Here is a 24,693-nt window from a genome sequence, read left to right on the forward strand (position 1 = left end):
TCCCTGAGCTCTGTCCCCCGGAAAGTTTCCCCCGGACCCCAGGTGACGGTCCCCTTGGTTCCGACCCGGACACTTGATGGGGACCCTCTCTCCCACACTTACACCAGCAGATGACATGGCTCCCCAAACCATTACTGATTGTGGAAACTTCACACTAGACGTCCAGCTGCTTGGATTGTGGCATCTCCACTTTTCCTCCAGACTGTGGGACCTTGATTTCCAATTGAAATGCAAAATTTACTTTAATCTGAAACCAACACCTTGGACCACTGACAACAGTCCAGTTTTTTTTCTTCTTGGCCCAGGTAAGACGCATCTGGCGTTGTCTATTGGTCATGAGTGGCCTGACACAAGAAATGCCACACTTGTAGCCCATGTCCTGGATACGTCTGTGTGTGGTGGCTCTTGAAGCAATGACTCCAGTAGCAGGCCACTTCTTGTGATTGTCCCCCCAAATTTTGAATGGCCTTTTCTTAACAATCATTTCAAGGCTGCGGTTATCCCGGTTGCTTGTGCACCTTTTTCTACCACACTTTTTCCTGCCACTCAACTTTCCATTAATATGCTTGGATACGGCACTCTGTGAACAGCTGGCTTCTTTAGCAATGACCTTTTGTGGCTTACCCTCCTTGTGGAGTGTGTCAGTGACTGCCTTCTGGACATCTGTCAAGTCAGCAGTCTTCCCCATGATTGTGGAGCTACTGAAACAGACTAAGGAACCTTTTTAAATGCTTAGGAAGACTTTGCAGGTGTTTTTTGTTAATTATTCTAATTTACGGAGATAATGACTTTTGGGTTTTCTTTGGCTGTAAGCCACAATCATCAACATTAACAGAAATAAACACGTGAAAAAGATCACTCTGTCTGTAATGACTCTATATAATATATGAGTTTCACTTTTTGTATTGAAGAACTGAAATAAATTAACTTTTTGATGATATTCTATTTTTGTGAGAGACATCTGTAGGTGAAGGTCCCAGAGATGGAACCTGCAACTTTCAGACATTTTTGACATAGCCTATGGATAGGAATACCCCTTTAAGGAAGGAAATCGTATGAGTGGGGCACCTAGAGCACCACCAATGATGTGGGCGATGATACTTTTTATGGGAGCCGTGTTGTGGTTTTCATGTTTGGTTAGATCTCAGTGTAAGCCACATGTTAACAGCGTGTATTTATATAAATGTCAGAACATTGAGCCTATAATCTCCATGACAGATGTGATTTATACACACGGCCTCGGGGCACAACATTCTCTTCCGTGAAAATCATAGGAAAGTCCCCAGGGCAGCAGGGCATGACAGGACTTGTGGTTCTAGAATTGCTTTAGAATTGCTTGGAAGGCCTAGATTATCCCATACTACGCAATTCCTATAGTCCCCGAAAACATAGAATAAAACTGCAGATGGAGCAGAGCTGGATTTGACATTTATTTTCGGAACCTGTGTTTTGCTGTATATGTAAGTAGGTTTCCTGCAGTCTTATTTTTAGAAAAGAAAAAAACGTGTTCTGGAGCTCATATGGGTCCAAAACGTTCCGGTGCTCCCCAGGAGGAGACAAGTATTATAGATACCATGTGGTAGGTGGGGAACTCTGACTCTGCACTGGGGTCACGAACCTAGAAATTATGTCTCTGGTGCTAGTTGTCAACTTTCAGGCATGATTTTCTGAAATGAGGCACCCATATTGCAACGCCAAATATTTTGTTTGCTAACCCCATCCAGTCCTTTCTGTGTACCAGCATAAAAATAGTGCCTTGGTGATGCCCCTTAGTGTTGCCACACACAACACCCCCCCTTCATTGCCCCCATGTAATACGACAAATCCACGATGCGGCTCCACACAAAACATTGACTCAAAGAAGCCCAGACTAATGCAGTACGATGCTCCGACAGAGCCCCCCACATAGTTTATTATGCCTTCACAGTGACTCCCACACATTGCGCTTCCCCCACACTGGCCCCTCATACAGTATGATACCCCGGAATTCCTCCCGAACAGTATAAGGCCCCCACACTGCTCTCCGTATACTATAAAGTGCACCCATAGTGCTCCCTCCAACAGTATCATGCCCCAATAGTGAATACATACTATGATGCCTCCACAGTACATTACCCCACAAATTATGATGTTCTAAAACTGACATTAAACACACTATGATAACAATTCTATTTATGCAGTATGATGCCACCACAGTGCCCATCACACAGTATGATGCTCCACAGTGTCATACACACAGTAATTACCCCCACAGTACCTTACACACAGTATAATGCTCCACAGTACCCTGGGCTCAGTATGATGCTCCACAGTGCCATACACACAATATGATGCCCCCACAGTGCCCTACACTCAGTATGATGCCCCTACAGTACCCTACACTCAGTATGATGCCTCCACAGTGCTCTATACACAGTATGATGCTCCACAGTGTCATACACACAGTAATTGCCCCCACAGTACCTTACACACAGTATAATGCTCCACAGTACCCTACACTCAGTATGATACTCCACAGTACTTTACACACAGCATGATGCCTCCTCAGTGCCATACACACAGTATGATGCCCCTACAGTACCCTACAATCAGTATGATGCCTCCACAGTGCTCTATACACAGTATGATGCTCCACAGTGTCATACACACAGTAATTGCCCCCACAGTACCTTACACACAGTATAATGCTCCACAGTACCCTACACTCAGTATGATGCTCCACAGTGCCATACACACAATATGATGCCCCCACAGTGCCCTACACTCAGTATGATGCTCCACAGTACCTTACACACAGCATGATGCCTCCACAGTGCCATACACACAGTATGATGCCCCTACAGTACCCTACACTCAGTATGATGCCTCCACAGTGCTCTATACACAGTATGATGCTCCACAGTGTCATACACACAGTAATTGCCCCCACAGTACCTTACACACAGTATAATGCTCCACAGTACCCTACACTCAGTATGATGCTCCACAGTGCCATACACATAATATGATGCCCCCACAGTGCCCTACACTCAGTATGATGCTCCACAGTACCTTACACACAGCATGATGCCTCCACAGTGCCATACACATAGTATGATGCCCCTATAGTGCCCTACACACAGCATGATGCCTCCACAGTGCCATACACAGTATGATGCCCCCACAGTGCCCTACACACAGTATAATGCTCCACAGTGCCTTACACACAGCATGATGCCTCCACAGTGCCATACACACAGTATGATGCCCCTACAGTACCCTACACTCAGTATGATGCCCCCACAGTGCCCTACACACCGTATAATGCTCCACAGTACCCTACACACAATATGATGCCCCCACAGTGCCATACACACAGTATGATGCCCCCACAGTGGTGCCCTTCACACAGTATGGTAGATCACGGAGAAAAGTTGGAATTTTGATTCAATTTTGATATTTTGTACATCTGATGAAAGTCATTGTGATCCAAACGTCATGCATGGTTGGTGCAAATATACTGTACTTACTAATAAATCGTATGGACACGACCTTCATCACGAGTGCCAAGTTCTTCACTTTCAACAAAATGGGAGTGCCTTGTTCTCTTCTACATATTTCACACACTATGATTTCCCCACAGTGCCTGTCACACAGTATTATGCCTCCACAGTGCTCATTACAGAGTATGATGCAGCAACAATGTCACCCAGAATGTTGCTCCAAAGAAGCCCCCACACAAACATAGTATGATGCCCACCTCTCCAAAGTGTGATTGTGAGATGAGAGACATGACTGGGATCATGGCCCATTTTTCAAACCAGGGACGACTTCTGATGTACATCCCGGTGCCAGACACAGGAAACCTGACAAAAAGCTTCTATCTGTGAGGTTCTGCAGAAGTTGGGATATTTGTCAACTCTTCTGGGATACTGGGAAGTCTCCAGGAGGGTTGGAATAAATGGTCAACAGACTCCAAAGATGCAAATCCAGTACTACACATTGGGATATTATGATAATTTGCTCTTTTACATCGGTATACAGTATGTAAGATTTGACATTGATTTGCTTGTTTATGAGATGGATTAGATGTACTTTATGAAATTATAGAGAGAATCCAACCTTACTATATACACTTTATTACAGACAGTACGGTCAGGGCAGACATACATTTCATCGACATGTTGAATTTTATCTTAGGCTTTATTTATATTCATATATAGTATAATATATATATATAAATTCTATTCTTGTTTATCACCATATATACTGCTCAAAAAAATAAAGGGAACACAAACAGCCAGTTGCAAATGGAATAGTGTTCCCTTTATTTTTTTGAACAGTATATATAAGTATAGCTGCCTGATTAGTAGGTAATAGGAGAAAGACAATATACAGAGTGATGGATTCATTACATGCCCTCTATATATGTCCCCTTTGGGCAGAGCAGAGTAGGATTGGACATGTGTGTGCATTACAACTGATTTTAACAGACACGGTGTAATATTTTGTTTCTCCAGTGGGGGTGCTGTGAAATAATTGAACTCTGTCAATTTCCCGCAGACTTAACAGACGATCTGTGAACTTCCACATGTTGCGGCGCACGTCATTGATGTTGCTTGACTCCATTTTACTAGATTCTAGATTCCCAAAAATTTTGTAGTCCGAAATTTTGGGGAAATCCGGAATGAATTTGATGAATTACCGATCGCTTTGCTCATCTCTAACCATTGGGCAAAATTGGTGAATTTGGTTGAGGGTATTTTGCAATGCTTTGGGGAAATAGTCACATAGCAATCACTTTCATTTTATTTAGATGATCACCTTTAGGCTGGGGCTACATGGTGGTTTTGGCCATGACACCAAAGTTTATGCCGCAACGCAATACAAGCGAATGGGGTCACGTTATGACCACGAGGGTACTGCGACAAGAGAGTAGACTCCTTCATGTGTCTATATGTTCTCGTGTTCACAGGAATAGTTATCTGCTATACAGGAGACTGCCTTTCGTTGGCACTTTCTTGGTGATTGATTTTTGGCAATTACTATATTACAATACACACTGGGGCATATGTCTGAATATTGGTGAATGGGCTAAAAGACACCATACCTGTTGGATAGGTGTTGGATGAACGATTGTTCGTCCGACACCTACAGAATGTCTCACGACGCCACTATACTTGGCCAAGTGTTCTTGGGTTCTCGTTGAGAGAGATGCTGACAGACTTCTTTGGCTTCTCTTGGGGGCCAAAAAAGGATTGAAATCCTTCTCACCCTAAAAATTTTGTTAAGGGAGAGTCGAACGGTCTCCACACACATTGTATGGTCAGCCGATCCTGCCAAATTCAGTGGGACGCGGTACCTGTTATTCAATGTGTATGGAGGCCTTAAGCCATAGGGTGTGTTCACACTAAGATATCTGAGGAGTTTCTGGTCAGAAACCGGCTGCACTCCACGTCTTTTTCAGGTGGATTCCGCAGCGAAAATCGCCAAAAAAAACCTGTCAAAATATGTTCAAAGGAATGAACACGTGAATATCAATGTAAAACGTCTTTTAACCACTTCATGCTTCTAAAAGCAGTTAATAGAAGTGACCAGTCAATTCTTCTGGTATTTTCTGTTCAAAATACGCTCTGTACTCTATAGTACAAGGTTAAGGGAAGGCTTAAGAACGCCTGGAAGACACTAAAAGAAGTTTTTGGAAGCATTTTGCCATTGTTTTTGCTTAACAAAAACAAACGCTAGCTTTTTTTTTCAATATTCAATGGAGTGAAGAAAATGACCAGAAAACGATAGTAAAGAAGTTGTCACAAAAATCATGGGAAAAATGGCCTAAAAAATGTCCTAAAAACGCTTAGAAAACTACCCAAAAATAATACAACAGTCGCTTAAGGAAAAAAACTCCAGAGTTTCCTAAAGAGCCTTCTGTTTGAAAAACTCATCAGATTTGCCTGAGTTTATATGACAGCTTTCATTTCGTGCCTACATCCATAAGCTGACAAAAATTCTTTTCAAAAACATGCAGTTTCAGCTTCAAAAAACTCAGAAAAAAGATTCTGTAAAAGCTATATGAAAAGGATTTGTTTCTATGAGGTCTTTTTTTTTTTCATCCTCAAAGACCACTTCAAAAACACTTGTAAAGCTGTTTCATTCTTTTGGAAATCCACCTTGCTCTTCATATGAACAGTTTTTCGAGCAGCTTTTTTTCTTCCTGAAAAAGTTTTGAAAAGTCTGATGGAATCCGCTCATAACTAGGCACTGTCCTATCTAAGGGCTGCCAAAAAAAAAAAGCTTTATGGGGAAAAAAAACTCTTCCAAGAAATCATTTCAGGAAAAGAAACCACTTGCAAAAAGTCCCCAAAAAGAAACATTTCTTGAAGCGGTTTGCCCATGAAAAACTTGCTCTTATGTTCGTCTGAAACAACTCTAGACAGCGTTTACCTGTGTTTCATTGAATTTCTTCAGCTTTTTTTGTAAAACATTTACATAAATAAGTTGGCAAAATTTTCAAAACTGTTTAAGGGTGTGTTCACATTGATTCTTTTCGCTGAGTTTTTGGAATGGAAACAGAGTGTAAACGCCAATTTTTAAAACATTTTTTAAAGAGTTTTCATTTTCTGAGGCAGATTTGAAGAGTTTCCAAATATTTTCTGCTCCAAAAACTCCTAAAAAAACTCAGTGTGAACATACCATAAGGCTAAGCTCACACGTAGCGGAACTCTCGCGGAAATTACAGCGAGAGTTACGGAATTCCATTCCGCGGGAAAATCGCATTTTAAATTCACGCGATTTTCACGCGGAAAAACTAGCATTTTGCAAGCGTAATTAGCTTACAAAATGCTAGCGTTTTTCAAGCGATCTGTAGCATCGCTTGGAGAACTGATTGACAGGTTGGTCACACTCGTCAAACATAGTGTTTGACGAGTGTGACCAACTTTTTACTACTGAGGCTGCCTATGCAGCCTCAGTAGTAAAAGATAAAATGTAAAAAATAATAAAAAAAACTAAAAAATGGTGTTATTCTTACCTTCCGGCGTCCCGCGCAGCCTTCTCGCCTCTCTCCACGCTCCCGGTCCCAGTAATCCTTTGCGAAAATGCCCGCGATGACGTCCGTCCTCGCGGGATCGCAACATCTCACGGTAATTCGCGATGACGTCGCACGAATGACCGCGAGACTTCGCGATCCCAAGTGAACGGACGTCATCGCGGGCATTTTCGCAAAGGATTACTGGGAACGAGAGCGTGGAGAGAGGCGGGAAGGCTGCGCGGGATGTCGGAAGGTAAGAATAACAATATTTTTTATTTTAAATTCTATTTTTTACAGGGATATGGTACTCACAGCCCGGAGGACAGTCTCCTCTCTTCTGGACCGTGGGTACCATCCGTAATTGTTCTGCTTACTTTTCGCATGGTGTGCACAGCCACATGCGGGAAGTAAGCGGAACAATGCATTCCTATGGGTGCGGGATCGCCGCGATTCCGCAAAATTAATGAGCATGCTGCGTTTTTTACCGCAAAGCGATTCCGCCGCGGTAAAAACCGCAGCATTAGCACAGCATTGCGGAATCCCATAGGAATGCATGGGATGCTTATTTTTCGCGGCAAAATCGTGCGGTTAAAACCGCCGCGGAAACGCGAAAAAAACGCCACATGTGAACTCAGCCTTAAAGTGGAATTCTTTGTTGGCCAACAAAAACAGTTTTTCTTTACAAAATCAGCACCAATCGGGTATAACCCCCCTATGACATCAGAATTTTATATACATGATGTTCAACTCAAATGACATTTTTTGTAGTTCAGTTACTCTAGTAATCCAGTGCAATTGCATTCATTTATGACCTTTATTGTGAATATAGTCCTACTGAGCCCCATTACACACAAGCTAGGGTAAAAGCTTGACTACTGGATCTTCGAATGGACCACAACAATGCAAAAAAAGATGCTTCCATACAGTGTCAGACTGAAGAACATTGGGCCCACCAGAGGATTTGATTCTGGGGGCCCACCTTTCTTCTCCACTCAAGAGTCCCATGGCTGCTGCAAGGTTTGCACTCTGAACTCTCCTAAAGAAGAAGCTAGGGTCCACCGGAGGATTCTCCGGTTGTCTGGTGGGCCAGTCCAACCCTGCTTCCATAGTTTTCAAAGCACTGTCAGTCAGCTGACTATTCTAACACTCCTACGTGGGTCAACTCAAACGAAAGTCACCGTGTTGCTAATGTTATACATATTGTGGTGCCTAAGGCCACATGCACACATCCAGTATTTGGTGAGTTTTTTTACCCCAGTATTTGTAAGCCAAAACCAGGAATGGGTGAAAAATGCAGAAGTGGTGCAAATGTTTCTATTATGCTTTTCCTCTGACCGTTCCACTCCTGGTTTTGGCTTACAAATACTGGGGTAAAAAAACTCACCAAATACTGGATGTGTTCATGTGGCCTAAGGCTATGTTCACACTGAGTCTTTTTGATGTGTTCTGGACAAGGAAACTGAATAGAAACCCTACAAAATCCTCCTCAAATGCTTAAAAACTTGAGGTTCTGCTCCGTTTCCATTCCAAAAATTCAGCAAAAAGACAAGGTGTGCATATAGCCTAAGGATGAATTCCGACATCTGTATATCACAGACCAAGTACAGATCGCAACTGCCAAATTGACTGGGACCGTCTCCTGACAAGAACTTAACAGCCTCGTAAATGACCAAGAGACCTGCAAATGGTCCAGAAGTCATAGTCTATTCTAGGACTGTCACATCCGGACATCTGAATTTGGCCTAAGAGTGCAGACCTCCATGTCCTTTTTTTGTGGTCATGATGACCCCATTATGGTAACTGACACAATAGATAATATAAAGACTGTCAATTTTTGTACATGAAAAGAAAGTAAAAATCTAGGAACCTTTGACCTATCGACCTAAGAATACTTTCTGGTGGCAATATATGAACACTATCTTGGATATTTCAAAATCATTTCTCAGTGTAGAGCAACGTCACGATAAATTTCTATACATTGCACTCCTATTATTATTAGATTTTTATATTATCTTTCAGTGCATTTTACATATCTACATAATAGTGTAGTCGTATGGACTTAAGTCATTGTTGGTTTGGAGAACAAGCTCCATCCTTGGGAGAACCTTGATGTTGAGCTGATGTTACTTCTCAACGAGCGGTAAATGTTGTTATTCCTGTTGAAGTGTTGCGTTGGGCTTTCTTGTAAATAATTCCTCTGGTAGTAGTTCACTTGGTAATTCGATTGCGATGGAGGGGATCTGAAGGCGGAGTATCCATGGAAGGAATTCATTCTGTGAAGCGGAGACTGAGTTGGAGTTGGGTTTGGAGTTGTAGGAGATGAGGTAAGTTGTGAACGTTGGGAGATGCTGGTAGTTGAGGAGTTGCTCAGAAGGTCGGAGGTGGTGTTTGCGCTTTCCTGGGTGCTGCTGTCTGTCATGGTGCTCATAACGCTTTCCTCTTTCCTCAGTACTGGCTGCATCGGTGCAGGAGACTTTAATCCCATCACTGGCTTGGATGAAGCATAGAGATGTCTGAACTCCTCATCAAATAACTCTACCACCTCTCCAGTAAACTTAGTCAAAAAGTTTCTATGAATTTGCCCAGAAAGCCACGTGAAGCTGAAAACACAAGAGTGAACATTGTTAGTTGAGTAAATGAGTAAATGTCTAGATATTTTATTATTTTTTTAAACATTTAGGATTAATGGGCATATAGAACATGCATGTGACTGGGGGCGCATGATGGTTACGTCATGTGCTCCTGCCGCTTGCACGCTGACGTTAGATGCCAGAGTGGCAGGGGAGCGGATGGGAGGTGAGTATTTTTTTTTAAAAATCAGTGCGTACACGGTGGCCATACTACTACATGGATGTCTATGGGCTGTGCATTATATTATATGTATGACTATGGACTGTGTATTATACTAATATGGAGGACTATGGGCTGTGCATTATATTATATGTATGACTATGGACTGTGTATTATACTAATATGGAGGACTATGGGCTGTGCATTTGACTATATGGAGGATGGTGGGTGCATTATATATAGATTAAATTGTATGGAGGACTAGGGGTGCATTATACTATAAATGAAGGACTATAGAGTACACTAAACTATATGGAGGAATATTTGATACATTATACTATATGGAGGAATCTGATGGGTGCATTATATATAGACGACTTTGGGCTGTGCATTATGGAGGACTACAGAGGGTGCATTATATTGTATGGAGGACTAGGGGTGCATCATACTATAAATTAGGGACTATGGGGTTCATTAAACTATATGGAGGACTATGGGATGCATTATACTATATGGAGTACATTATACTATATGGAGGACTATGGGGTGCATTATACTATATATAGGACTATGGGGAGTGCATTATACTATATAGAGGACTATGGGGAGTGCATTATACTATATGGAGGACTATGGTGAGTGCATTATACTATATGGAGAACTATGGGGGTGCATTATACTATATGGAGGACTATGGGGAGTGCATTATACTATATGGAGGACTATGGTGAGTGCATTATACTATATGTAGGACTATGGGGAGTGCATTATACTCCTGCCATGGGCCCCTGTTGAGTATAGTGGTTTATTTTATCCATACATTAAAGAACAGTGGCAGAATGTGGGAAATATGCCAGGATGGAGCCTAGGATTAGGGAAAAATAACAGGTTGGGGAACATATACATATGCAGATGAGGCACAGGATATAGGGACATATATCAGGATGGAGGATATATATATATATATATATATATATATATATACATACATACCAGGAGGGGGCTAGGATGAGGTTCATAAATATCAGGATAGAGGACATATACTGTATATAATCAGGATGGAGGACACCGGTCCAAATCTTGCACCAGGGCGGGCCCACCAGACTCTAGTTACACCACTGTTTCCAACAGTTCTGGAATATCTGTGAGAGCTCCCCCATACTTTCAGAAGATGTGGCAAATATCCCAAGCACTAAAGAAAACGTATATAAAACAGCTCTTCCAGGACGTTTCTTATGTGTGGTGCAGGGAAGTTCATCAGAAAGACATTCCAGCGCCACAGTCAGGGAATGAATAACAGGCTGTAGAAATGAAGCTGTGCAGCAGATATTTTTTTTTCCCAAAGAATTCAGACAAGTTAAGCACAAAAAAATCATGAAGGCAGGCAATATACACATTCTCCGATCCACTTGCGCCCTAGTGTTTTCTTGGCATGACTTCCACCTTTGCACCTCCTACAGATATTCCCCTGACTTCTCATATATAATGACAAATTCCAGTTGTTTGAAATCTGTTTGATCACATAACTTCACATTAAGCAATAAAAAGAAGAGGGGAAAAAAAAAAAAAGAACCGTAACCCCTGCTGTTCTACGAGTGCCCCCCACTCAGTCATTGCGGATCTTCTCACTACTCGATTGACACAAGAATGCAAAAGTCAAAGCACAACATAGTCCTGTCAATGTCTGGTAATTCTGAGCGTGTAGGAACAGGGACGGCGAGATGGGGATTATCTTATCGACACTTCAACTGCCTCTTACTTTACATTACTTACCCTTGGGGGGAAAATAAAACCATAAGTATTATTATAGTATAATTATTATTATTATGGTAGAAGATCAGCTTCCAGAAGATGACAAGAAGAGGTCTACACAGAGGAAAGGGGTCTGATGGCCAAAGGTGTCCCACTCTTAGGGACAGTAATAGTGCACCCACCCAATATGGACACACTTTAGGATGTGTTCCCTCATGTCTCTATTGAGATTCACAATTTAACCTTTGACAATGTAAGGAGATTGACATGTTGCTCACGTTTCCCTCTTGACGAAACAAGTTTATTGTTGTAAAATGCTATGTGATGCAATGTGAACCATGATGTATATAGTGTGACTTGTAAAGTACATTAAAAGTGTAAGCAATACTAACAGTGTGTTTAGTTTGACAATAGGGATAGTAAGAGTTAATGTTTGGGACTAGCCCAGAGTGGGAAGGGTACCGAGTAGCAGGGAAAGTGACAATTTCCTGCCAGAGAGTCCATTGTGAGCAGGGCCACATTCTGGGGTGTCCCTAAAGTGAGAGCAGACCTAAGGAAAAAGATAGCGAGAGCCGGAGCAGAAGTGACTAAGAGAACAGAGTGAACTTCCCCTGATGGGTCTTGGGAGATGACTCCTTGCCAGAAGGCCCCAAATTTATAACTTTTGAAGGTAATGGGTCTAAACAGGATTGAATACAAGAGACGAGTACTTTTTGGAACAATGTTGTTTTCAAGTATATGTGTATCAGGGGTGCCGATCGTGTGCCGAAGTTTGATGCAGGATCGGCAAAGCAAAGGTCAAATAATTTTTTTTAAATTACAATGATAAAAAAAAATAAAATTTTAAAAATTATAATGAGTGCATGTAAGGCATTCCTATCATATTATGAAATCCCTCCACTTCTTACAAATTGTTTCCCCCACATGGCGGAGATGAAGCACACAAATTAGGGAATGGAACATATTGCTGGCGCACGTTTGTATTCACACCATACACCTGTATCCATAAATTTAAGATTGATGGCTCATCATCGCCAGCTGCAGCAGAGCCTACGCCCACTCCTGGCACACATCGCCCCAGTCTCTGCCAGATGCACATAGCTATCATGGACTAGAGCCAACAGAATATCTTCTCCGTGACAAGAGGGATGTAAATCAAAAACATTTAAGAAAAATAAAGATTGAGGCAACGAATGAAAGAAACTAATTAGCTGTTCTGCAGAAAAATGAAGATGAATTGGTATTTAGTTTGAGAGGTGAGAAAAGATACATGCAGCAATAAAATGGAAATGCCGGGTCCACATTGCATGGGGCGACACGTGCAATATTAGTGGCGACATGGGGGAAAGTGCTGGCTCTCCTTACAAAGACCAGCAGAGCATGGAGTTTTGTTGGCAAAGCTCCATGGGAGAAAATTATGGAAATTAGCCTAGAATTAAAGAAACTATCTTGGAACTTCTAACTAAGCAAAGATGCTATCCTATAACTTAATGTCTGGCCCCTTAAAGAGTTGTGGAGGATCACTAAGGATAAATGCTGAGCTAAAAACTCCTCTACAGGCCGATGTTTCAGGGTGTTTGCTCCTCATCAGCGTAGAGGCTGGCCAAGGCACATTCCTAGTGGAGGTAGCTGATGTCTATTGTCTGGCCCCTTAAAGAGTTGTGGAGGATCACTAAGGATAAATGCTGAGCTAGAAACTCATCTACAGGCCGCTGTTTCAGGGTGTTTGCTCCTCATCAGTGTAGAGATTGGCCAACGCACGTTCCTAGTGGAGGTAGCTGATGTCTATATATCAGAATTATAGGCTATGGACAATTAAAATATGAATGATTTATTAGGATTTTCCAATGGGTCCTTAAAGAATGTCATTTTTTCTGAAAAACTGTCCATAAAAAATACAAAATCAAATTGACAACTCTGCCCAGATACAAGGAGGGATTTAAAGAATATTCAGCCAACATAACATGTTAGGGCAAGTTAGGACAGGATATGGGTTGAACTAGATGGACTTAAAGTCTCCCTTCAACCTTAATAACTATGTTACTATGTATAATACGGTCATATACAGCACACGTAATATGGTACCCAAACAGTATACACTATCAAAGCTGCCCTTTAAAAAGCCCACATAATACCGCCACACAGTTCACAAATAATACCACACTGTTTTTAGAAAGCCATATTTTTATGTTTTTCAAATATGTAAATGAGCTGAAAAGATCTCTGCCAGACTAATCTTCGGGAAAAAAACACCTTATTATGAAACAGTAATGAGTAATGACTCTCAAAATTAATTCTGTAAAAACGATCCATCATACAACGACACTATGGATAAAAAAAAAACGTGTTCTACTGCTCGGAACACAGTATTGAAAACGCATAAAAGTTGTAGAAATACATAGCTGCGTTTTTATTTTAGAAAAATATCATTGCACCTGTCCATAGATTGTGTCTGGTTTTGCAGTGCAACCCCATTAGAGGTGCAATACCGCATTCAACCTGTGGACAGGTGTGGCGCTATTTTTACAAAAAAAAAAAGGAACCTTTTTATTTCTTTTTTAAATATTCTAAGAAAACATTTGGAGGCACAAAAGAAGCTGCGCCCTTAGGGGGACAAGCGCTGATTCCTAGATACAGCGTTTTGTAGCATCATCTGTGAAAAAAAAGAAAAGATCATCTTTCCTTTTTTGAAGCAACTTGTGCAGTTTAGAATTTTTAGCATCGTCCTCCTATATATAAATGACCCTAAGCAAGGAATTAACATAGGTGTTAGCAAAGTATTAGGAAAATTCCAATCCCTATTTTAAACATTCAGGTTAAATTTCATGATTCAGCTTTGCCTTCAACCAAAATGATATATACCGTAATATAATACAAGTAACTTTCATTTACATGTAAAAAAAAAAAGTAGCCAATCAGAATCCAGCACTCAGTTTTTTAACATATTAGAATATGAAAGACGTGATGCGATTGGTTGTTATGAAGCCCATTGTCCCTCGAGGAGCCGAGCTTCTGACACGGGGACACCGATTTTATACAGAATAACACCAATAATAATAATAATTGTAATGCCATTCACTAAAAAAGCATAAATGTTTTTTTGTTCCAAGATGTCACAGCTGAAACTAAATATTCATACTGTTTACATTTTGTTTTACACTTAGTTTTATATCTTAAAAGGGTTGTCCAGGTCTATTTTATTTATTTATTTGACTATGGGCCTAAAAATTAACAGGCAGATAGTTGCTAGTAGAGACAATTACCTGCCTGTTCCAGCCATAGGCGGCTTCTGCAGGCAATTCAGCTGCTCCATGTCAACAGAATAGCTCTTTCTCTTCCAGGCTGCGCTGTTGACAGGCGTAACTGTTGACATGATGCTGATTGACAGCTGGCTCCCCGCAGTTGGGAAGCAGGGAGCCGGCTGTCAATCAGCATGATGCCGGCAGTGACATCCCATCAACAGAGCAGAGCGGAAGAGAAGCCGCTGCTCTGTTGACTTGACATCAGCGTAAGCTGCTGAATCGCCAGCAGGGGCAGCCTGTGACCGCTGAGCCAGCAGAGATAAACAGCGAGTACAACAGGCAGTAAGTTAGCAAATACTTGCCTGTTTGTTCTTAGGAACATTGTAAAAAACAAAAATGAAATAGTCCTGGATAACCCATTTAATAGTAAGCCCGACAGGATCAGGCTGATTTTAACCTTAAGGACCTGAATATTTATTTTGCTTATTTATATTGTCCATAATTTTTTTTTTTGCATAGTCCGCTTTTAATTTGTATTCTTTTTTTTTGGTTTTAAATCCAGCAAAAAAACAAATACACATACACTGCTCATCAAAGGATCCAGGGCTGCCCGGTCATACAAAGTATAGAGTCTGATTCTACCTTGGAGATTTCACGTGATACAATTAAAAATTGTGTCCATATTCCACCCTCTATAGGTACCTTCCGTACTTCTGCTCTGTGGGGAGAGGAAAGAACGCAACTGCTGGGGCTCCTCTTGGAAAGTTTATCTACCGGCAGAAGAAAAGAATCGAGTGTTTGAATTCAAACTGCCCAATCCTTAGTTCCCGGAACATCAACTGTCAGGGGAGAGTCAAGAGGTCACAGAGACACTGGATGGTCAACTGGCCTACAAAATCGGTGGGTTTGGAAGACTTTGCATGACGGAACCCTCGTCTCTTCCTTTAACCCGTTCCAGACATAGGACGTAATAATAATAATACCTCCTATGTCGATTGCAGGTGTGTGATGCGGGTTGAAGAGCCGGCGTCTGCCCCTTACGGCAAGAACTGGAACTAGCTGTGATGGCTGCTGTCAAACCCCTTAAATGTGGCTGTTAACCATGGACAGCGGCATTGAAGTGGCGCAATCTCGATGGAGAGTTGCTTTGGGTATCCATCTCCGCACCTCCCGGTACAGATGGTGGCCTGCTGAAGACCACAATCACTGCCATCTTAGCACCCCTGTGGAACTCAGCCATTATATACTTCAATACTGTAGCAATACAGTATACAGTGTAAGCGATCAAACAATTGCAGGTTCAAGTGCCCTAAGGGAACTAAGTATAAAAAAAATGCTTTTAAAAATATAAAAAAGTAAAACCATATGTAAATGTTTGAAACCACCCTTTTCCCATTTTAAAAAATAAAGAAACCAAAAAAAAGGAAAAAAGGAAAAACACGTTTGGTATCGTGACATCTGTAAAAGTCCAGACTATCAAAATATGAAAATTAACTAATTGAAATAAAAATGTGGCACCTCCTTCAAAAAATGTGATAAAAAGTGATCAAAATGTAATATATACTCCAAAATGATAACAAAAAACATGTAAAAATAACCTCGCACAACCGGAAAAAAATAAAAAGTGACAGAGCTCAAAAAATGGAGACACGAAAAAAAAAGGATTTTATTAGTTACTAAAATATAAAAAAAACCTACAAATTTGTCATCACCGTAATATATCATCACCGTGTTGAACACCAAAATCATTTTTCCGTCGCTTTTCTGCATTCCAGCTGTCAGAACTTTCCTATTTTTAGGTTTGCATTGCATTAGGGCTTTTACAGGTCTAGTTGGCCTTTATTTCTTTTTTTTTTTGTAAAACCATTAATTGAAAAATGTTTTCTTTTCCTTTTTTTTTTTTTAATTTTTACCCCAGTCAATCATCTCAAAGGGGTTCTCCTGCAAAAAAAACCTGTCCTAAAGGTAAGTGATCAATATCTGACCGCTGCCACTTTCTCCGGTCACCATAATGGGGGGGGGGGGAGACCTGTTGACCTGTTCTGCAAAAGTTTAACAAGAGGGACCCCAGTTTTTAGCAAGTGGTTGGGGAACTTTTTGAATTCCATACTGAGATTATTTTTTTGCACATAATAAATGCTCTGCATCTATCCAAGGACAACTGCATTCTGCCCTAACACCTGTGGTTATGGCCAGGCTCGGACTGGCCCACAGGAGAACAGGAGAATCCTCCGGTGGGCCCCTGCGATGTAGTGCTGTTGATATTACACTTGATTCACAATTTGAAGAAAAAGATATAATTTAATTATTCATTAAACAAGCTAGCCAAGTTAATATTACATAGCAGCAAAAGTAAATTTGTGTACTAGGGTCAGGTTATTTTTGCACAGTGGGCCACAAGAATCAATGTTATTGGTGGGCCTTTGCCAAGCCAGTCCGACACTGGTTATGGCCCTGATGCCAACATATAGGACCTAGTCAGAGTTAATGGACCTCCTCCGCCTGCGATCCCCATGATCCCTTCCCTTGAAGTATCTCACGATCTATAATATTCAATTTTCCATCACCCACGTCGGCTCTTTTTTTTTTGTTTGTTTTGGCGAGGTAATTAATGTGTCACGCCGGAGAAAAATGCACACAAGTGATTGGAACTCCCTCATTGTGATGGCTCCTTGGCGTGTCAATCTTCATAGATGTCGAGCACATGCACCGACACCGCCTGCAGAGCCAAAGCTCATTAGTTATTTTCCACATGTCAGCGGTAGGGCAGCCCAGGGCGATAGGTCCTGTCATGTGCGCACAGCTCCGCTGCGGCCTCCCACGCCGCTCAGGCTCCAATCCTCTCTGCGACTCAGCTCTGACGAGTGGGATAATGAACTTATAGGGGAGAGAATGATCCACACTGTCCAAAAGAAAATCTGTCTTTGTAGTCCATATAAGTGATAAGTAGTTTGTTTGTTTTTTTTTCTATTATTTTTTTTGGGGGGAGGGAGGTGATGCAGAAAAGAACACCAATACTCCAATTTTGGAAGTTTGTCTTTATGGCAATCATGGTACAATATAAATGGCACAGAAATGTATATATTTATTCTGCAGGTCAGCACAAAAGAAATGTGCCATTAAGAAAAGACGTATAATACTAGATCTATAGTAAAAAACAAGTAGAAGTCTTGCACTTCTCACCCTGGCGTCATACTATAGTCATATTATGTTCTATACAGATTCATTTTCAGCAGTCTCATTATCATCAGACCGAATTATAATAACAGACGACACCACTACATAAAGTAATCCACCATTCACAATAGGTGATATCACAGCTCACCTCCTCCTCCTTTACAATGACTGATAACAGTTCTATATGCAGTAGATCACACATGATCGATCATTCACAATAGGTGCTATCACAGCTCACCTCCTCCTCTACAATGACTGATAACACCTCTATATACAGTAAATAACACAGGATCCACCAATCACAGTAGGTGATGCCACAGCTCATCTCCTCCTCCTCCTGTGCAATGACTGATAAAACCTCTGTATACAGTAGATAACACAGGATCCACCAATCACAATAGGTGATGTCATAGCTCACCTCCTCCTCCTCCTTTACAATGACTGATAACACCTCTATATACAGTAGATAACACAGGATCTACCATTTCCAACAGATGATGTCACAGCTCACCTCCTCCCCATCCCTTCACAATAACCTTTTCCCTGATTAGAGCATACTCACATTGGGAGCCTCAAAAATAGCATGTGCAGTTCATAGGTTGGGCTTTTGCAGACACGGCAATATCCATTATGTGCCCATTTTTCTTAATAATTTTCTTTAAATAATAAAGCATTTTTTATAGTAGAATTTGTTTTCATCCCACAATGTAATATCTATAGATAATAGACAGATCATACATAAGATAGATAATAGACAGATAGATAGAGAGATAGATAATAGACAGATAGATAATAGATAAATGGATATAGATAATAGGTAGAAGATAGATAGATAATAGACAGATAGATAAATAGATGGATGGCTATAGATAGATAATTGATGATAGATAGATAATAGATATATGGATAGATGATAGATAATAGATAGATAATAGATAATATCTATCTACAGTATCTATCTATTATCTATCTACAGTATCTATTACCTATCATCTATCTATATCCATCTATCTATCTATTATCTATATCTCTTTCTATTATCTATATATCTATCATCTATCTATCTATCTATCTATTATCTATCTATTATGTAAAAAAGAAAAAAGGAGGCAGCGCTAAAATACATGATGAAACATGGATTTTTGTGATAACTCACCGAGACGCTCATTGGGGGACACAAATACTGTGGGTGTATGCTTCTGCCGCTAGGAGGTTGACACTAAGTGAAAATAAGAGGTTAGCTCCTCCTCCTCCGTATACACCCTCGCCCCTATTGCGGGCGGAAATCAGTTTGGTGCCAAAGCAGTAGGAGGACAACAAAATCAGCCTTAATACAGGTACAACATGTCCAAAGAAAACATCACTCTTATATCAAATAAGTAAATTAATTTAAACAAAACAAGAGCCAAATGGCTAATAGGGTGCTGTGTCCCCCAATGAGCGTCTCGGAGAAAAGGATTTTACGGTGAGTTATCACAAAAATCCATGTTTCTCCTTCGCCTCATTGGGGACACAGATACTGTGGGACGTCTTAAAGCAGTCCTTGGGTGGGAGATTAACTCACCGATCCAAGCTACATGCACCTCTTGTTTAAAGGTGCGCCACCGCTGCTTGGAGAATCCTTCTACCCAGGTTCGCATCCGCCGAGGCCTGAGTATGGATATTATAATGTTTGGCAAAAGTGTGCAGACTGAGCCAGGTTGCTGCCTTGCAAACCTGTTCCGTCGAAGCCTGGTGCCGAAGCGCCCAAGAGGCACCCACTGCCCGAGTAGAGTGCGCTCTGATCCCTGCTGGAATCGGCGTGCCTCTAATGAGGTAGGACTCCTGAATAGTCAAATGAATCCATCTGGCTATGGTCGATTTTGAGGCAGCGAGTCCCTTCCTGCGCCCTTCGGGGAGCACGAACAGCGTGTCCGTCTGACGAAAGGGTGCCGTCCGCGACACGTACCTCCGGAGGGCTCTTAATGTGAAAAGAGGACACGACTTTTGGCAGAAAAGGAGGGGCTGGTCTGAGGACCACCCTATCCTCACGGAAAGTGAGAAACGGAACTCGGCAGGATAGGGTCGCCAGCTCTGAAACACGCCTGATGGAAGTGATGGCCACTAGGAACACCACTTTCCAGGAAAGGTACCTCAAAGAGATATCCTGAAGCGGTTCAAATGGAGCTTCCTGCCGAACACTTAGGACCATGTTAAGATCCCAGGCGTCCATAGGCACCTTATAGGGAGGTACCAAGTGGGAGACTCCCTGAATGAAAGTCTTCACCTGCAAATTAGTAGCAATTCTGTGCTGGAACAGGACGGATAAGGCCGATTTTTGTCTCCTGAGGGAACTTGGGGCAAGGCCCGAGTCTAAGCCCGACTGGAGAAAAGCCAAGATGTTGGGGATCGAGAATCTCAGTGGAAAAACACCGCGGCCTCGAACACCTTCCAGGTGTGGTGGTAAATTCGTGCTGAAGCAGGCTTCCGGGCGCTAATCATTGTAGCGACCACCTCGCTCCCGAACCCTGCCTGGGTTAGAATCCAAGATCCAACGGCCATGCCGGCAAAACACAGGGTCCCTGAGTTCGGGTGGCAAATCGGCCCTTGAGACAGTAGATCTGGGCGCTCTGGCAGGCGCCAAGGAATGTTGGTGAGCAGCTGCATTAGATCTGCGTACCACACTCGATGGGGCCAGTCTGGGGTCAGCAGAATCGCCGGCACCCCTTCCGTCTTGATCCTTTTGATGACTCTCGGAAGTAGTGGCAGTGGGAGAAATAGATATGGGAGGCGAAACTGGTTCCATGGCAGAACCAACGCGTCCACCGCGAATGCCTGCGGGTCCCTGGCCCAAGCGACATACGGCATTGGCATTAACTCTGGAAGCCATCAGGTCCATATCCGGAGCTCGCCACAGTTGACAAATCTGCTGAAATACTTCGGGATGGAGAGACCACTCTCCGGATGCAAGACCCTGCCGGCTGAGAAAGTCTGCCGCCCAATTTTCCATGCCCGGGATGTGGACAGCCGAAATCACCAAGTGGTTTGCTTCGGCCCCCTGAAAAACGTGCCCCACCTCACGCATGGTTGCTCTGCTGCAGGTGCCCCCCTGGTGATTTATGTAAGGCACTGCCGTGGCGTTGTCCAATTGAATCCGGACGGGGCGGCCTGCTAGAAAGTGATGAAACTTCTGCAGAGCCAGCCGATTTGTTCGTATCTCCAATAAGTTGATCGAGAGGCGTGCCTCCTGTGGTGAACACCGTCCCTGGGTTGTTTGGTGGCGAAACATCGCTCCCCAGCCGAGGAGACTGGCGTCGGTTGTCATTTCCAGCCAATGATCTGGGGGGAAAGGTTTCCCCTGGGCCAGAGAGGAACTGGTTATCCACCATCCGAGCGACTGCCTGACTTGAGAGGACAGTCGGCACCGCCGATCGAGCGTGAAAGGATTCTTGTCCCAGACTGACAAGAGGGCGCGCTGCAGGGGGCGAAGATGGAACTGGGCGAAAGGTATCGCTTCCATTGCTGCCACCATTTTCCCTAGAATCCTCATCCCGGATCGGATGGTATGAGGGACTGGTTGGCGAAGTATCCGGACTCCCTGCCAGAGAGCTAGTGCCTTCTCCTGAGGGAGAATTACTAACCCTCGGCAAGTGTCGAAGATCATTCCTCGAAAGGAGATCCTCTGAGCTGGCACAAGGGATGACTTCTTCGCACTGACCAACCATCCTAAGCGGGCAAGAGTATCTAGCGTGATGTTGACATTTCTCTCGCATGCCCGTATTGACGGGCCCTTGACCAAGAGGTCGTCCAGATAAGGCAAGACGACTATGCCTCGAGAATGCAGTATGGCCATGACAACTGCCATAACCTTTGTGAACACTCTGGGAGCCGTGGCTAGCCCGAAGGGTAGCGCTACGAACTCAAAATGTTGATCGCTGATGGCGAAGTGTAACAACCTCTGATGAGGAGGAAAAGTGGGAATATGCAGATATGCGTCCTGGATGTCTATTCAGGCCAAGTATTCTCCCTGCTCCATGGCCGATATGACTGAACGGAGAAACTCCATCCGGAAATGTCTGATCCTGATGAATTTGTTCAGAAGCTTCAGGTCCAAAACTGGCCTGACAGACCCGTCCTTTTTGGGAACCGCAAAAAGGTTGGAATAGAACCCCTGAGCTTTCATGTTCCGGCACTGGAACAATGACTCCATTGTGCTGGAGCAATTTGATGGTTCCCAATAGAGCCCTTGCCTGGGTATCCACCCTGGGAAGCCGTGAAAGAAAAAACCGTCTTGGAGGGTATCTGACAAATTCTATTCTGTAACCTGAGGCCACCATTTCCTTTACCCATGCGTCGTGAGCGACATTGACCCAGACGTGGTGAAACCAGAGTAGGCGGCCGCCCCCCTTGCTGGTGTCGTCTGGTAAAGGCCTCGAGTCATTTGGCCGACGATCTTTGGGATCTGGATCCCCTCGATCTAGGCTGCTGAGTAAGCATTCTCCCCAATGGGTTGGCTCTATATGAGACCTGACGCTCCCTATCCTGTTTGGGGCGGCCTGAGGCGGCGGAATTGGCCGCTGTAGTCCACCTGGGGTTGCGAAAAGGCCCGAAAACGTGCCTGAAACGGGTGACAAAAGAGTGTTTTTACCTTTTGTTGAGGGAGAAACCCGCTCTTTCCTCCTGTGGAGTCGGAGATAAGTTGATCCAACTTCTCCCCAAATAGGCAGCCGCACTGATAAGGCAGGGAAGTCAAGGACTTCTTAGAAGTAGAATCTGCTCGCCATGTCCTTAACCATAGGGCTCTTCTGATAGAAATTGCATTAGCAGCAGCAAGTGCTGAGCAATTGGCCGCATCCAAAGACGCATTGATTACATAGTCTCCGGCCATCGCCATCTGACCTGCGACCTCTGAAATCTCTGCAGGTAGATCCTGCTCCTGCGCGACCTTGTTTAATGTTTCTGAACATTATATCATAGCCTTGGCTACCCAAGGGGCTGCGAATGAGGGAGCGAGCGCTGACCCTGACGCCTCATATACTGAGCGAGCTAAGCTCTCTATAAGGCGATCCGTGGGATCCTTAATCGAGGAAACACTAAGGATGGATAGCAGGGTCTTAGTGGCTAGGCGCGAAACCGGAGGATCCACCATCGGGGATTCCACCCATTTTTTACGGAGGTCCGGAGCAAACGGATACCTTGTTTCAAATGCCTTTTGACCCGAGAAGCGTCTGTCTGGATGTTCTCTGTGCCGCTGCACTATGTCCTCAAACTCCGGGTGAGAGGAAAAAATTCTGTGCGGGCGCTTTACTCGCTTAAATGCCACTTTATGCCCCGTAGCCGCTGCGGGATCATCCTCAATCCCCAGGGTCTGATTGATGGCCTCTATGAGGCAGTCCACTGTTCCACGTGACCCTGGAGTGTCCAGGTCAAGGGGCTCGTCCGAGTCACCATCTGAGGTCTGCTCGCTATCAACCACTGGTGACGGGGAGCGAGAAGCAGAGCTCACGGATGCCGAGGCACCGGGAGACACCGTATGGATTCGTTTCCCCCCGGGTCTGCCTGGAGTGAGAGTGGCCCCTGCAGGCCAGAGGCTCCTGTGAGGTAGAGAACCTCTCTAAGACAGGCGAGCCACTGTCCCTGCCCCTATTTGGGGCCCAAAGGGACTCAAAACCTCTTGTAAGTGACGCCATAGGTTGCGACAGTGATAACGCACATTCCGGGACTCCAGAATCAATGCTGGGACCGGACCCGCCGTTGCCAGACGCCCGTCTCTGCTGCTGCCCGGGAGAGGCCAAGGGCTCCAGCCCTGTGCCGCTGCAGGAGCCCTCCCTGGCCATCCACCTCCATCCATGTCAGGTAGAGGGGAGGGGGGCCATATGAAACAAGGACGGTGCAGGCACCCTAGCTCCATCTAGCCCCTTCAAGGGGTGAGGAGAGGGACCGTATGCCGCCTTGCCCCACCGCAGTCTTAGTATTGGTGGGGCAGTGGGGGCCGCATGGACTACGCTTGTGCCTCTGTGCAGCCTGGAGATTCAATACCCTCGGGTGGACAGGGCTAAGTCCAGCATCATGTCCCACGGTGCAGGAGAGGATACGTGGAGGGACACTCGCACGTGCTCGCCCGTTGTTGTTGGTTTGGGGAGATCGGACCCTTTCAATAGGGTCTGTTGCCCGTATCTCACCTCCGTGGTCTGACAATATCCCATGTTGCGGGAGAGGATACGTGAAGGGATACTCGCACGTGCTCTCCCGTTGCTGGTTTGGGGAGATCGGACCCTTTCAATAGGATCCGTCCCCCCTATCTCATCTTCATGTGAAAAAAGGGAACATCCGGAAAAAATCCCCGTTGCAGGAGAGGATACGTGGAGGGACACACGCACGTGCTCGCCCGTTGTTGGTTTGGGGAGATCGGACGCTTTCAATATGGTCCGTCGCCCCTGTCTTATCTTCATGGGGAAAAAGAAAAAAAGAAAAAAAAAATGGTCAGTCTTGCCTCCAACAGACACTAAGCAAAAACTGATTTCCGCCCGCAATAGGGGCGAGGGTGTATATGGCAGAGGAGGAGCTAATCTCTTTTTTTCACTTAGTGTCAGCCTCCTAGCGGCAGAAGTATACACCCACAGTATCTGTGTCCCCCAATGAGGCGAAGGAGAAAAAAAGTGGACTTTCTTAGCCCATATTGTGTGGCAGTGTTTTGGCTGTGACCAGCCTTTCTCAAACGTTTTCCACACCATATGGGCTAATAAA

At 43.8% G+C, this 24,693-nt stretch overlaps 1 protein-coding gene across 1 annotated transcript in view; it reads right to left on the reverse strand.

The window, feature by feature from the left end:
- Nucleotides 1-7,806: 7,806 nt before the first annotated feature.
- The window catches only part of FAM83A (family with sequence similarity 83 member A), a 50,125-nt gene continuing 33,238 nt past the window's right edge, over nt 7,807-24,693 (reverse strand). The window contains exon 4 of the mRNA XM_073590295.1: nt 7,807-9,606. Within this exon, the coding sequence (XP_073446396.1) occupies nt 9,066-9,606 (541 nt within the window). The 3' untranslated portion in view covers nt 7,807-9,065. The remainder of the gene's footprint in view (nt 9,607-24,693) is intronic.

This window comes from Dendrobates tinctorius, unplaced genomic scaffold, assembly GCF_039654945.1.
Source record: "Dendrobates tinctorius isolate UK_male_01 unplaced genomic scaffold, ASM3965494v1 ptg000116l, whole genome shotgun sequence".
Taxonomy (NCBI): domain Eukaryota; kingdom Metazoa; phylum Chordata; class Amphibia; order Anura; family Dendrobatidae; genus Dendrobates; species Dendrobates tinctorius.